The sequence below is a fragment of the Amblyraja radiata genome, chromosome 26 (genome assembly GCF_010909765.2).
Source record: "Amblyraja radiata isolate CabotCenter1 chromosome 26, sAmbRad1.1.pri, whole genome shotgun sequence".
Lineage (NCBI taxonomy): Eukaryota > Metazoa > Chordata > Chondrichthyes > Rajiformes > Rajidae > Amblyraja > Amblyraja radiata.
Window position 1 is genome coordinate 1676510 of NC_045981.1, and position 16641 is coordinate 1693150.

Genomic DNA, 16641 nt, shown 5'->3' on the forward strand with positions numbered 1-16641 from the left:
ACCAATCACTCACACACATTCACACACATTCACACACAGGCAAAGGTGGGTGAAGTGTCTTGCCCAAGGACACAACGACAGTATGCACTCCAAGCGGGATTCGAACCGGCTACCTTCCGGTTGCCAGCCGAACACTTAGCCCATTGTGCCATCTGTCGTCCCCTGGATAGGCTAGATACGATGCAATACGTTACGATACAATACAATACGATACGATTCAATAGAACTTTATTTTTCCTGGGAGAGAAATTGGTCAGCCAACAGTCATGAAACATAACAAGATACATATGCTCCACGATTTACGATGCTTTGACTTACGATATTTCAACTTCATGCTGGTGCCAACGCTGGGCAACAACAGCGAGCCGCAGCTCACTTCCAGTCACGTGATCAAATTGTATTAAATGCATTTTCAACTTGCGATATTTTTGATTTACGATGGGGTTTTCGGAACAGCTGTACATGAAACTAAAATTAAGGTGACGAATGGAAAGTCAGGATTGGGTATGAGCAAAGATTGTGGAGGGGTGGGGGGGAGAGGAGGAGAGGAGTCAGTCTACCCCAGGGTAGAAGGGGGAGGGGATGTACCGTTTGATAGCCACAGAGAAAAGGGATCTCCTGTGGCATTCTGTGCTGCATCTTGGTGGTAACATTCTGATGCTGAAGGTGCTCCACATTTCTAAGCATTGTGAGCTGCTCGTAAATTTTCCCGGCCTTAGAGAAAGGGTAGTCTGCAAGAACAAACAAACATTTTAACAGTTTGAAGCAGAGTTAAAACATGTGGCAGATACTATTGTTATAAAGCTTAGGTGTTAGCAATGTGAACAATACACTCTCAATCAATTTCAGGTGCTTCCTCATCTCAGATGGCTGCAATACTTAAATCAGATTCAAATTTGTTTATTTATTGCCAATACATCAGGACGCAATTAACTTCCTTGTTCACATGAAACTCATAGAGCAATCAGTATAATTTCATTAATGCTAAATACACCAAAATATGGCAGGTGCAAAGGGCAAGATTGTAGTACAATCCATGTTATGCAAAAGATTTACAGGACAATAACCAAATAAGGTAGTTAAGTGTAAGAGTGCATGGCAGTAGCTGTGGGAAGTGGATGTGTAAGAGGTGAGTGTTTCAGGTAGCAGTGGAGGAGAAGTTATCATCATCTGGACATTTGGGCTTCCATGTTCCTATATCTTCTTCCAGAAGGAAGAAGAAAGAAAAGAGAATAGCCAGGGAGGCAGGCATGCTTGGCAATACTTCTACCCTTCCCCATGCAATGCATCGTGAAGGTGGACTGCATGGAATGAAGTGGTGAGCCTGTATGAAGTGACAAAGGCTGTTTTCACCACTCGCTGCAGGTCCAAGTGGTCAAGCAGTTGGTATTCCAAGCTGAGGTGCAAATTGTCAGAATGTGCTTTCCAGACCACATCTGTACAGATCGAGAAACCATACCTAAGAAAACTAAATATGCTGATGCACCTTCTCAATCACCACATCAGTGTGAAGGGACCTTGTTGTGTTGCTGGTGATATGGATGTCAAGGAACTTGAAGCTGTTGACCATTTCTACAACAGTTCCATCGATGAGAACAGGATTCACCCCCTCACTTTTGTTGGTCTTGCTGGCATTTAAGGGTGAATTTGTTTTATGACACAATCTCTTTTTGATCTTTTCTCTGTACTTTATCTCATCTTTATTGTTGATCTGACCAACAGTGGTATCATTGGCAATATTAATGAGCGAGTCAATGTTGTACCTGGCCACACTATCGTTGGTGTACAGGGAGCAGGGCAAGAGATTGACAACACATCATGAGTTGAGGGTCAGGATGGGGGAAAAGGTCTGACCGATTCTAGCAACTGAGGTCTACCAGTCAGGAAGTCAGAAGTCAGGGCCCAATATCAAGATCCAGATGTTTAGGGATAGGCTTATTCAGCATGATGCTGTTGAAAGATGTTCTGTAGTCTTTCAACATCGCATCTTGACCTAGATGTGATAAAACTGATCTATTTTTCTTATAGACAAGTAAGGGGGTCTCGTTTATCTGGAATACAGACACAGACGTGGACTATTACCAACCTTTTAAAGCACATAATTGTGGATGATGTTAGAATGAGAGTGCGGCAGTCATTGAGAGGTCAGCTTGAGGACTGGAAGGATGGAGGTATCCTTGAAGCAGATGGAGACAGTAGAGTGCTGAAGTGAGAGGAGGATGAAGATGTCGGGCCAGATTGTGGCCAATTGGTCACCATAATGTTTCAGCACATGTCCCTCAGAATCAGAGCTGACTGCATTCTGAGTGTGTACCTTCGTGAATGCCCATGTACCTGTAACTTCTGTTGCTGAGATTTATTGGCCAGAGCCAGTGAAGAATGGCAAACACATCTTGGTGGAAGGTTATATTTTAGTTTAGTTTGGAGATACAGCGCAGAAACAGGCCCTTCGGCCCACCGTGTCTGCACTGACCAACGGTCACTTCTCATTAACACTACCCTCCACCCACTAGGGACAATTTTTCATATATACCAAACCAATTAACCTTGCTTGTTTTGGAAGTCTTTGGAGTGTGGGAGGAAACCGAAGATCTCGGAGAAAACCCATGGGGTCACGGGGAGAACGTACAAACTTCGTACAGACAAGCACCCGTAGTCAGGATCGAACCGGTCTCTGTAAAGCAGTAGCTCTACCACTATGGCACCGCACTGCCCTCGTTTTCCTGTTCAAAACGGGCATCAAAGGCATTGAGTTTATCTAGAAGAGACATGTCGTTGCCAGAGATTAGCTCCAATTTTCAGTCTTGTACCCTGTGATAAAATTGAGGCCCTTGCCAAAGTACCTGCTACTCATTTGAATGAGTTGAGCCTCTTGCTTGTTTTGGAAGTCTCTCTTGGCACCTATACTAACTATATTTTACAAATATAAAACTGTTAAAAAAGTTATAATATAACATTATATCCCTGGTAATTATATTAATGGCTAGGTTCCTGCAAAGACTTACTTTTTTTCTCTTTAGAATCCAACCAATTGAACATTTTATTTCAGTGTATGTTGCAATTCATTAGATCCTATTTTCATTTAGTACACTTTTAGTTCCCTAGTGAATAATCTGACACCCAGAAAGGTATAACTTTCCATTCAATGTATTTTGGTATGACTGTCTTTATTAATATTTAATGATAATTATAGGATTAGTTTTTTCAGCGTTCCCATGGAGCAGAGGTTTGCTCATGGTTCCATAAAGATACCGTTTTCTGAATTCAAAAATATTTTTGATCCTTTTCATCCATTTGTAATCTTTTCAATGAGAATTTAGGTCATTTAGGCAATTTAACACAAGGTCACATATTGAATGCTGAAAGACGTAACTATCAAGTGAGAAATGTACCAAGTCGGTGAATGGAGCACGCAAATCATATTGTTTCACTAATTAGATGGTGAACAGGTACATGGATTAATGTCACTCACAACCTCTTACAGAATGCGATCCAAATTTGCACCATTCTGCTTCCGAAGTGCATATCCGATCTTTTAATCATTGCGAGCTCAAAACCCTGGAAATCTCTGCACAACAAAACTATTAGCAATATCTTCACCAGTAGGGCTGCAGCATGTAGGAACTACATTAAACATAGAGGCACAGGAACCAGGCCCTGCAGCCAGCCCACCATGTCTGTGCCATCCATCACCAACACCTTCTCAAGGTCAATGCAAGGCAGGCAATAAAGGCTGGATTTGTTGGCAATGCCTAGATCCCAAAATTTTATTTTATTTTATTTATTTATTTATTTGTTTGTTTATTTGTTCCGAACAAGTAAAGACATAAATAGGAATAAGTAACAACAACAAAATCGAAATAGTAAACAAACAATTGGACATTCCAGGCAATATTCGCAAAGCAATGAAAAGCATAAAGCAAAATTTAAATGTCCAACACTTTTCCTTTACAAGCTCGAATAGGAGTGAGAAGAAGAATAACTTATTTAATCTCACCCCTTCTCCCTAAACCCTTCTTCCATATTTAATAATTAATTAATTAATAATAATAATACCCCAGACAATTTTTAGAGATGCATAAAGACATATATATACATACAACTGATATACACTTACAAGTAATATGTATGAAGTAACCAAAAAACATAAATAAATAATAAACAAAATAATAAACAAACACTAACCCCTGTTTGTCAACCATCCCCTTCATCGCTGTACCTTGTGTAAAACAGTTTTTTGTATGTCATTTTGAACTGGTTCATGTTTGGACATTGCTTTAACTCCACATTCAAACTGTTCCACAATCCTACTCCACAGACTGAAATACAAAAAGTTTTTCTGGTCATGCGGACTCTTTGTACCTTAAAATTAAATATTCTTCTTAAATTATAACCCCCCACTCGCTCATTGAATAATTTTTGTATATTTCCAGGTAAGTTTTTATTTTTGGCCCTAAACATTATCTGTGCTGTTTTAATTGCAACCAAATCTGCTAATTTTAATAATTTTGACTGTAAGTCAAATTTAAAGAAGGATATAGGTATTAGGGTTTAACCTAAAACACATGTTCAGTAGTTCAGTACTGTCTGGAGCACGAGATATATATATTGGGAAACATGAATCCTTTATACAATATTCAAAACAATAACAAATTGAAATAATTGAAGATGTTAAAATGTTTAAAAAGTTTAATAAATTTATAAAAAGTGATTGACCTACAATTTATGTCATTATTTGACAGCCGTTTCTCTCCATTAAAATGAATGAAATCACTCTTCCTCTGTAAAGTCTTTGACACAGTTCTGTGCCCCGTGGTAGGGAATCAGAAGGACCTTTGTGTAGGAAGGTAACTGCAGATGCTGGTTTAAACTGACGATAGACACAAAATGCAGGAGTATCTCTGGTGAGAAGGAATGGGTCGAGACCTCCTTCAGCATTGGTTTAGGGGAAGGTACAGGAGGTTTAGAGGGGAACTGAGGAAGAACTTGTAGACACACAGATGCTGGTTTACACAGAAAACACAAAAGTTCATTGGTCATAGCAGCAGAAGTAGGCCATTCGGCCCATCAAATCTACACCACCATTCAATCATTGCTAATCTATTTTCCTCTCTCAACCTCATTCTCCTGCCTTCTCCCCGTACCAAACAAGTACCTGTCAATCTCCGCCAATGACTTGGCCTCCACAGCCGTCTGCGGCAATGAATTCCATTGCCACCCTCTGACTAAATAAATTCCTCCCCATCTCCTTTCTAAAGGTACGTCCCTTCATTTTGAGGCTATGCTCCCTGGTTTCAGACTCTCCCTGAAGGAAACACATCCACTCTATCCAGACCTTTCATAATTCTGTAATTCACTTAAGGAATAACTTTTTCATCTAGAAAATAGTGGATATCAGGAATGCATTGACTGGAGGGAAATACCCTTGCAACATCTATGTATCTACATGGACACAGGAATTGCCATGGCATAGTAGGCTAGGAACAAAGAGCTGTTACATTTGAGTAATGAGGTTCTTGGTTTGTCACTATGGATACAATGGATCAAAGAGCCTGTTCCTGTGCTGCGGGACTTCAATGTGCACAAAATAACTGCTGTTTTATTCATGACAGCAGTGACCACTACCTCATAGACATAGAAACATAGAAATTAGGTGCAGGAGTAGGCCATTCGGCCCATTGAGCCTGCACCGCCATTCAATATGATCATGGCTGATCATCCAACTCAGTATCCCGTACCTGCCTTCTCTCCATACCCCCTGATCCCTTTAGCCACAAGGGCCACATCCAACTTCCTCTTAAATATAGCCAATGAACTGGCCTCAACTACCTTCTGTGGCAGAGAATTCCTGAGATTCACCACTCTCTGTGTGAAAAATGTTTTTCTCATCTCGGCCCTAAAAGATTTCCCCCTTATCCTTAAATTGTGACCCCTAGTTCTGGACTTCCCCAACATCGGGAACAATCTTCCTGCATCTAGCCTGTCCAACCCCTTAAGAATTTTGTAAGTTTCTATTAGATCACCCCTCAGTCTTCTAAATTCTAGCGAGTACATCTCATTGGAGACCTCTACCTCACTGGGGACCCTCAGTCTATCTTTAATCAGACTTCACTGAACTTTATCTTGCACTAAGTGCGACACAGTGGTGCAGCGGTAGAGTTGCTGCCTTACAGTGCCATGGACCTGGGTTCGATCCTAACTACGGGTGCTGTCTGTATGGTGTTTGTGCGTTCTCCCCATGACCTGCGTGGGTTTTCTCTGGGTGCTCCGGTTTCATCCTACACTCCAATGACGTATAGGTTTGTAGTTTAATTGGCTTGGTAAATTTGTAAATTGTCCCTAGTGTGCGTAGGATAGTCTTAGTGTGTGGGGATTGCTGGACTCAGTGGGCTGAAGGGCTTGTTTCCAAGCAGTATCTCTAAAACAAAAACTAAAAATTACCGTCATGCAATCATGTATAGTATTTCCTCTGTCTGGAAAACACGCAACAAAAAACATTTCACTGTAGAAAGGGAATAGGTGGCGTTTCGGGCCCAGACCCTTCTTCAGAGTGAAGAAGTGCAAGTGTCTTGCCCCAAAACGTCACCTATTCCTTCTCTCCAGAGATGCTGCCTGTCCCGCTGAGTTACTCCAGCATTTTGTGTGTATCTTCGGGGTAAACCAGCATCTGCAGTTCTTTCCTACACAACTTTTCACTGTACCTAGGTACACGTGACAATAAACTAAACAAAAGCAAGTCAGACATGGAAAGTGTCCATCAGTTATAAAAATGAATTTGGATGTCCTAAAGGCATTGTGTATATATGCAGATGCTTGTATTTGCTTGGTAGATATTGGAATCAGACAGGAACATTCATAACTGGTTCTAATTAACATTTAAATGACTTTAAGTTTATGATGTTGAATTGCATGCAAATTAAATTTATGTTGAATTGCTTGCAAAGTGTTGGCTTATGTGTCTCCTGCCCAGCGTGCCATTGGTTCACCTGGCATCCAAAGCAAGTTGTGCCCATTCTATCTGCAGGCTCTGTCTGTCCTCTGTCCCGGGGAGGTCGTTGCCAACCCACGGCGTCCATGGTAACGGGACTGCAGGGTTTGCTGTACACACAGAGCTGTACGTCTAGCCCCGGCAGCCGAGCCCGCCCCCGCCGCCCGCTCATTTGCTCATCAGCCCGAATGGCCCAGGAGCCCGAAACCAGGTCGTCCACACGGCTGTCAGTCAGGCAGTCCACACAGCCGGGCTGGCGGCTCGCAGCCACCGCTAACTATCCACCTGCGCTGCACCTTTGACAGCACGAAGACAGTGAACACCGTCGCACCTGCAAAATATCCTGTTATCTGATCGGTAAAACCTGTAATATTTTGCATCATTTGGTTTCCTTTTAGGAAAAGAACTAGAAATAAATTCCTGGACAATTTGCATTACTGTTATATATATATATTTATGGCTAATCATGTGTATATATGTATGTTACAGAAATGCAAATAGTCCAGGAATTAGTTTCTAATATATACATAAACACACATCGTTCATATATATATATATATTTTCTTTTGAACAATGTGAACACACATGGTTCAAAATATATATATGATATATAACATTTGCACAATGAATATGTGTATATATATATATATATATATATATACATTTTGAACAATGTTTGTTTATGTATATGTATATATGTATATATGTGTATGTATATGTGTGTATATGTGTATATATATATATATATATATCCTTATAGAAGTGGAAGTAACTTTTGCACTTGGACAGTAAATTTTGAACAATATGTATTTATGAATATAGTTGCAATATATATATATATTTGTATGTATAAACACACATTGTTCAAAATGTACTCTTAAGTGCAGAAGTTGCTTCCACTCGTATTTGAATAGTTGAGAAAAATGCATTACAATAATCAAGGTTTAGAAGTTGAAATCCTCCAATTAGGCATAATACTCCAATTGTACGCCTGTTAAAGGTGATATGTTAATGGCATTTACAGTAGAGTTGATTAATTACCATGTTTAATGTTGTTAGTTGTCATAAGAAATAAAAACTATATTGTCGAGCGTACATGTATGTGTGCATGCATGGAAAATGGTTGCATTTAGCTATTAGGGTTGTGGACATTACACGCTTGGATATTGTTGTATTTTAATAATTGTATATTGTATATTTATCCGGATAATTTACAAAGATTGTGGATGATACGAAGGACATTTCTTTGGGTTTTGTTTTGTGGGGGAGGGGATAGCTCTTTGTGTACGTGAGAATGCAAACTATGGAACTGGTAGATTGTTGATCAACCAACAGGAAAAGTCTGTGAAGGAAATACAGGGAATAAATGTTCAGCAAACAGTAAAAGTGGTATCTTATGCGTTTTTCTTGGGATCAAGGATTACTTGCCTTCATTCCAGTTTTGTGGGTTCTAAGGTGACTAATGATGTTGGTGTGGAAACTGTTTCATGGATGTGAGCAGGAGATAACACGGGATGGGCAGGTGGGTAGTTTGTGAGGAAAAAGTGTGTCTTCTGTTGCTCTGATACAAACCCTGGAAGTTCTCAATACCATCCTGGTTGCTCCCACTCCTCATGTCCTCATGGGCCAAAGGTTTTCTTGGGAATCAATGAATGGGGATGTTACGTTTCTTCAATCAACTCTGAGCCTCAAATCTTTCTTGCAGTGCACCTGACTAACATCTCCCAAGACAGAGCTTGATATAACTTTTGTTTTTATGAGTTCAGTGCTGAGTATACAAACAATGTGGCCAGCCCAACACAGCCAATTGAGATTAACTTAGACATCCATGTCAGGGATGTTACAGTTGAATAGTTTGCCGAGACGTCGTGGGTGGTATTATTCAGTGACTTATGATGCCTCCTGAAAGGTAACAGGAACTGTAATGCGGTTAATTATTGTAAACCAATTAATTTAAAGTCTTAGTTACAGCTATACAGTTTAAATTTAAGGTACTAAATTTAAGGTAGCTCTTTCTTCCCAAAAACCCTTCTCTGGCTTAAGTCCTCCCTCCACCACCTCCAGTTTAAATTCCATTTGGAATATTTTGGAGGACCAGGAAACCAAGAAACCAAGAATCAAGAAAAAATCTGTACAGGAACTGCATAGCTGGAGCTCTTAGTTCTATATAGAACTCTGTAATAACTGAGAACATAGTTATCAGCTCTCAGCTATTAAGTAGGTATTTGAATATTGGTTCACACTTGATTGGTGGCGTTAATACGATTCATAGCAAATAATATTTGATTTAAAGGGTCGTAGATTATTGGGAATGGTTTTAGAAGTGGTGAAAATAATTTTTAAAATCATGAATCTAAACAAAATTGGAATAATCTAATGAAAATATGAAAGTTAATCTCAATTATGTACCTCCCATCGAGCAAATACCTGAGGTTTTATTTCAATTACCTTTGCAAAAGATATTGGTTAAATCATTAAGAGAGGTAAAAATCAACAACTTCTATTTATGAGTTACTTATTACACTATTTAATAGATTTAAGATTTAAGATTCAAGAGAGTTTATTGTCATGTCCCAGATAGGACAATGAAATTCTTGCTTTGCTTCAGCACAACAGAATATAGTAGGTATAAATAATACAGAACAGATCAGTGTGTCCATATACCATTGAATATATATATATATATATATATATACACACATATATAAGCATATAAAGTGCAATAGGCTATTAAAGTTCAGATTTTTGTTTGAGTTGAGTTTAATATTCTGATGGCTGTGGGGAAGAAGCTGTCCCTTGTTTTCAAATGAAGATAGAATAATATTCTGTTATTTGAAGGAGATGAATAGAGCTGTAATGATCCTTCACCTACTCTTTCACTGAAAGTAATTCACTGTTGGAGGCACAGGATATGTTAATTCAAGTCAATGTCTATAGGGATAACATTGAACATAATATAGACTCATTATTGTCACATGTACCGAGGTACAGTGAAAAGCTTTATCTTGCATGCTATGCAATCAGAACAGATAATATTACACAATAAGAATAAAATAATGTTTTAAAAATAAAGTAATGATTTGTGTCCTTTACAGGAAGAGGCGTCACTGAGCTTTGAGACCCAACAATGACTGCTACTTACACTCGTCCTAGACCAGCTACTGTTAACTTTCTGCCGACCATATCAACAATGGCATCAAGTTATAAGGGGCACTATGCTCTTAATGGGTACAGGCAGAGTTTAATGATGCCTTGGCGACCTAGCACTTACTACAAGATTGCAAGCATTGCTCCAAACCTGGGCTCTTTTACTATGAATGTCCCTGAACCTGTTGAGGTCAAGAGTGCACATTCGCCATCCAACAGAACGGCGATACTTACTAGATACACCCCCCAGGATTGGTACGAATCCAACCAGTACAATTACAAGGAATCGGAGACGTCTAGACATTTTGCAGACAGGCTCAGGGTTGACACCGCACGCCTGCTTCAGTTCAAGGACAACGTCACCAAGAAAATACAGTTTGAAAGCAACAAAAACTTAGGAGAACGTGTCAATGATATTATGTTTTGGAAATCTGAATTGGATCATGAGGCTGAGCAGATGAGCGGAGAAACTAATGCTCTCATGCACATCAAGAAACGATTGGAGCGAGCCCTAATGGAAACTGATGGACCTCTACAGGTATATTGATCTTTAATCATTCATTATTTGATGTCTTAATGCACTAATAATGGATCCTTGAAAATGTGCAAAGATAATATCCAGCAACTAATCAAGTAATGTTCAGAGGAAAGGAACTATTTTATAGAGAAGATATTTTAATTGTTTAATAAATAACAATTATTTCCCTCCATTTTACCTGGTTCAGCTTCAGATATTCATTGATAAATACCTTAGGCAAAGTAGCTTTGGTGCAGTTAGGTCCCATTACTTATTAGCTTACAGTCTAACAACCTTTTTATGATCCCAATGAAGAACATTGATTTAGTTGGAAAGAAAATGTGCCTTTGTTGTTATTGTGACAAGCATTTAGTTATAATGTTTCACTAATATAAAATGACGAGAGGCATAGATAGGGTAGTCAGAATCTTTTTCCCAGGTTGAAAATGTCAAAGTCTAGAGTGCAGAGTTTCAAGGTGAGAGGAGTAATGTTTAAAGGAGATGTGCGGGAAATGTTTTTTTACATAATTTGAGTGAATTTGTGAGTCTTAATCAACAATATGGATAGGACAGGTTTGGAGGGATATGGACCAAACGCGGGCAGATGGTACTAATGTAGCTGGGACATGTTGGCTGGTGTGGGCAAGTTGGGCCGAAGGGCCTGTTTCCACACTGTTCATTCCATGACTCTAATAAATTGTCACTGGGCACGCATTAAAGGTCAGGGATCTTGTATCCAGTTCACTTGGTTTACAGACCATTTTTGATTTGTTTGTCAATCATTATTACAACAGATGGCACAGGAATGCCTTTACCAGAGAGAGAAAAGACTGGGGATAGATCTCGTCCATGATGATGTGGAGAAACAGTTGATAAAGGTTAGTGCAATTGAATAACAAGAATTCCACCATTCATTTGTTACGAATGTATTTCAGTTTGGTGATTGAGTAACATCTACATTTTTTCACCAGGAGGTTGATTGTATAAAGTCCTGTCAAGGAAGAATGAGGAGACACCTGGATTGGGCGATAGCCCAACTTGGGTAAGAGCAACACTTTGAATTACGAAAGAATAATTATAAATTACAAACCAAACCATAAATTTAAAACATTCAGGAAAAAAATTTCCAGAGCTACAATTTGACGAGAATTTGTTAAATTGAGTTCTGAAGTGAATTTTGTGTATTGAATAGTTTCAGTGTACTGCATGGTATTTTCATGTTCTATATTCTTAAATTAATAGCGTTTGGTGAAGAACATGTTTTAAAACACCAAGTACAGTACAGCAACTTTTTAATGTTGATGTGAATGTTGTAGTAAATGTCTCTTAGCAAACTAATTGCAGAGAGCCACCCTATCATCTCTCTTTGTAACTAATTAGATCCTTCAGACCCAATAATCTTTTCATCAAATATAGACACAAAATATTGGAGTCATTCAGCGGGACATGCAACAACTCCAGAGAAAAGGAATGGGTGACATTTCAGGTCGAGACCCTTCTTCAGACCAAACTCTTTATTGAAATGACAGCAACTAAATATTCACTAATACTTAAGCACCAAGCAAATTCCAGAGGAATCTATAGGGGACATTTTCACATTGGTTGTTTTTGTGATGTAGTTATCTCACAGAAATGACCAAGCCCCCACAGTATTGGTATCTAAGACAAGAGGGCATAGGTTTAGGGTAAGCTGTTGGAGGTTTAGAGGGGACATGAGAAATAACTTGTAGATGACCAATTCATAGTTTGCTTAAAGAAAATATAATATTCCTAAAGAAGACACAAAGTGCTGGAGTAACTCAGCGGGTCAGACAGGAATAGGCATGGCCCATTCATCTCTGAAGGACATGAATGGGCAAAGTTTCGAGTCGGGACATTTTTGGATCTCCTCCAGGGATGTTGCCTGACCTGCTGCGTTAGTCCACCTTTGTGTCTTATTTAGTAAACCAGCATCTGCAGTCCTTGTGCCTGCATATCATTAAAGAAAATTTGTGAACTTTTAAAAATTTGACAATTCACCCATCGGACATTTCCTTAAACATCTTTTCAGGTTTCTGAAACACTGAAGGCGGACAGAAATCTGCCATCCCACAATGTATACTGCTCTGGTCAGGTTACCCTACATGATTGATTATGTTCAAATATTAATGCAGTGTCTGAATGGTGATTTGCAGAAGCCTCTCTCACCATGATTGAATTTTTAAATAGCTCCTTTATTGTGTCCAAGGTATAGTTAAAGGAATTTAACGATCCTACAGTTTACTGTTGTGTTCAAATTTACGAAGTAAAATGCATGTTTAAGAAGTAAAATGCATGAAATACTCAACAGACCAGGTAGGTCTCAATGGAGAGCGAAGGGTACAGGCTCATCATTGTTCTGCTGATTGCCTATCTGAAATTGGAGACACAAGAATCCATAGATTCTGGAGCTCAGCAGGTCAGGCAACGCCTGCAGAGAGAATGGACAGACCTTGTTTTGGGTCGCGATACTTCTTTATACATTGGGCTGAATTATGCTGGCTGGAGCTGGCAATTTTGAATGCAGTCACTGGGATCCAGCTGACCTACTGTAAGTCTGCGATAAGGTGTGTGACAGCTTCAGAGGGCAGCCTTTCACTGGGAAATTCTGCCCGGCATGTGAGCAGATTGTCTAATACAGTCATTCCAATGCTGAATCTGCTTCAGCCAGCATAACTCAGCGGGTCAGGCAGCATCTCTAGAGAATGTGGATTGGTGACGTTTTGGATTGAGGCCCTTCTTCAGACTGATTGCCAGCATTTTGTGTCCATCTTTGGTATAAACCAGCATCTGCAGTTCCTTTTTATTATAATTGGTCTGACTGGGATTCTGAATCTGGAGAATCAGACAAAGACTCTTAGAATCATGGAGACACAGCATGAAAACAGGCCGTTAGGCCCAACTTGCCCACAACGACCAACATGTTCCATCTACCTGCCTGCATTTGGCCCATACCCCTCTAAACCTGTCCTATCCATGTGCCTGTCTAATTATTTCTTAGACATTGCAACAGTCACTGCCTCAACTTCCTCCTCTGGCAGCTCCTTCCATACACCACCCACCCTCTGTGTGAAAAAGTGACCCCTCAGTTTCTTATTAAATCTTTCCTCCTTCACCTTAAGCCTATGTCCTCCGGTTCTCGATTTGCTACTTTGGGCAAGAGACTCATCTACCCGATCTATTCCATTCATGGTTTTATACAGTTAGATCAGATCACCCCTCATCTTTCTGCACTCCAAGGAATAGAGTCCCAGCCTGCTCAACCTATCTCTATAGCTCAGGCTCTTGAGTCCTGGCAGCATCCTCTTAAATCTTCTCTGTACCCTTTCCAACTTGGCAACATCTTTCCTACAACACGGTGCCCAAAACTAAACATAATAGTCTAAATGCGGCCTCACCAACGTCTTATATAACTGCAAAATGATGTCTCAACTTCTATAATACTCTGACTAACGAAGCCCAATGTACTAAAAGCCATTTTGACCACCCTAAATGGTTTTGTTTGAATTTTTCACCGTTGCTTGGTATGTTAGTGTGCTTTGAAATAACATATTGAGTTTTCAATAATGGTGGCAATTTTGATAGGTTATCAGAAAGATTTAGAAATAAATACCATTGAAACTGATACAAGGCCTTGCAACTTTATCAGGTGGTGCACAGCAACATAGATACATAGATACATAGATACATAGAAAATAGGTGCAGGAGTAGGCCATTCGGCCCTTCGAGCCTGCACCGCCATTCTGGGACTGGCTTAGTACTAATTCCTCACAGCCAGATTCCCAGGAGTGAAGTTTTTGGCAGTGTGTATCCACCCTCGATAAGTACAGATGGACGGGGACCACAGGCACCAACCCAGGCTGTCTGTCGAATACTACTCATTTTGGAAGCTAATTCTGTATCTCCAAGCCAGGAATGCTTGCTTGACCTGCTGGGTGCTTTCAGGATTTGCTGATTTTTGTTTCAGTTTTCCAATACCTATATATTTTTCGATTTTGTGGGAAAGAAATGTGTGCTGATGGAGATTGTATAACATGCAGGCACAAGGAAGTGCAGCTGCAAGTTTACAAAAAAAAGACACAAAGTGCTGGAGTAACTCTTGGTCAGACAGCATCTCTGGAGGACATCTCTGGAGGACAGATCGAGTTGGGACCCTTCTTTAGACTGATCATAGTAGTGGGAAGAAAGTTGGAGGAAAGGTGGGGGAGCACAAAGCCTGGCGAGTGATAGGTGAGTACAGATGAGGGGGGTTTGATTGGCAGAGAGTTGGACAAAGGCTGGAGATGAAAAGACAAATGACTGAGATACAGAGAGAAGAGGCGTGAAAAGTAATACCAGAGGAAGGTGATATAGGCGGAAGGTGATATTGTGGAAGGGATCAGGGAGGAAGGGGAAAGCAGACAGTGGGAATTTAGACCGACCAGCGCGGGAACAGGACATTTGACCCACAGAGTCTGTGCCGACCTGCGAGCATCCCATTCACTAACCGTATCTTACACACCAGGGACAATTTTACAATTTTACCAAAGCCAATTAACCTACAAACTTTAGTGTGTTGGATTGAACTGGAGCACCCGGAGAAAACCCACGTGGTCACAGAGAGAAAGTACAACCTTCATACAAATAGCTCCCATAGTCAGGATCGAACCTGGGTCTCTGGAGCTCTAAGACAGCATCTCTACCGCTGGGTCACTGTGCTGCCCTTTGGAGTGTGGGAGAAATGGGTGCACATCCAGGTTGGGCACAGGAGATTGTGTGAAGTTGTGTATGTCGGATATTGTGGATTGGTCTCCCAATATAGAAAGCACCTGGTGCTTACTTGCACAGAAACCTTTAGAATTTGAAAGGGGCGTACGTATAAAATGTCACCCGTTCCTTCTCCAGAGATGTTGCCTGTCCCGCTGAGTTACTCCAGCATTTTGTGTCCATCTTCGATTTAAACCAGCATCTGCAGTTCTCTCCTATCATTATAAAATGTCAACAACTTGAATCATTAAATCCGTTTTCGACCCTCATGCTTTTTTTCTGTTTATATTCCAGGTTTGCAAACTCTGTGGGGTGTTTTGCTTTGGTACTGTTTTTTTGTCCCCCAATTTGCTTCTTATTTTTGCAGTACTGAAACATCAAGGTTGTTCTTTTTTTGCAGAACAAATAGAGGAGCTCAGCATGAGTTGGAGCGGGATAGCAATGATAAAAATGTAGCGTATAGAATTGACGGCAAGTGCCACCAACTCCGAAACACATCTGATGGCATCGGTTACTACAGAGGGGTGGATCGTATGGATGCCACGTAAGATATAACAACATTTGAGGCGTTACTGAACTGTTACTGTTTTAGAACATTGAACAGTACTGCACAAGAACAAGCCCTTCAGCCCACAATGTCTGCCAAGAATGCCAAGACCATCACTTATCTACCTGCACATAACCCATATCCCTCCTTTCCCTGCATATCCACATGCCTAACCAAAAGTATTTTAAATGCCACTGGCAGCGCATTTCATGCACTCACCATAGTAAAATAAAACCTGACCCGCGCATCTTAATGTATGTCATGTTGTTACTTGTGGGCGGAGCACCAAGGCAAATTCCTTGTATGTGAATACTTGGCCAATAAACATACTTCTTTGAACTTTGCCCCTCTCACCTTAAAGGTTTTTAAAGAAAGAAATTCCAGTTTATGAATAATTTTCTTTATGAAAGTTTGCATAATTAGAAATCTTATGCAAATTGGCCGTGCCTAGTGTTGTCAAATACCTAAATACGTTAGTTACAATGACTACAATTGTAGTCTTGTTGACTTTGATTAGTGCGGGTTCCAAGGGTTATGAGGAGAAGGCAGGAGAATGGGGTTGAGAGGGAAAGATAGATCAGCCATGATTGAATGGTGGAGTGGACTTGATTGGGCAAACAGCCTAATTCTCCTCCTATAACTTACGACTTAAAATATCTTAATAACGAAAGTCAATGT

General features: G+C 40.1%; 1 protein-coding gene across 1 annotated transcript in view; it reads left to right on the plus strand.

Annotated features, from left to right (window-relative positions):
• The first annotated feature begins 7201 nt into the window (after positions 1–7201).
• tekt3 (tektin 3) overlaps positions 7202–16641 on the plus strand; it is a 29744-nt gene continuing 20304 nt past the window's right edge. Inside the window, exons 1-5 of the mRNA XM_033044043.1 lie at positions 7202–7345; positions 10084–10673; positions 11447–11530; positions 11624–11694; positions 15817–15960. Coding sequence (XP_032899934.1) covers positions 10116–10673; positions 11447–11530; positions 11624–11694; positions 15817–15960 — 857 coding nt within the window. The 5' untranslated portion in view covers positions 7202–7345; positions 10084–10115. The remainder of the gene's footprint in view (positions 7346–10083; positions 10674–11446; positions 11531–11623; positions 11695–15816; positions 15961–16641) is intronic.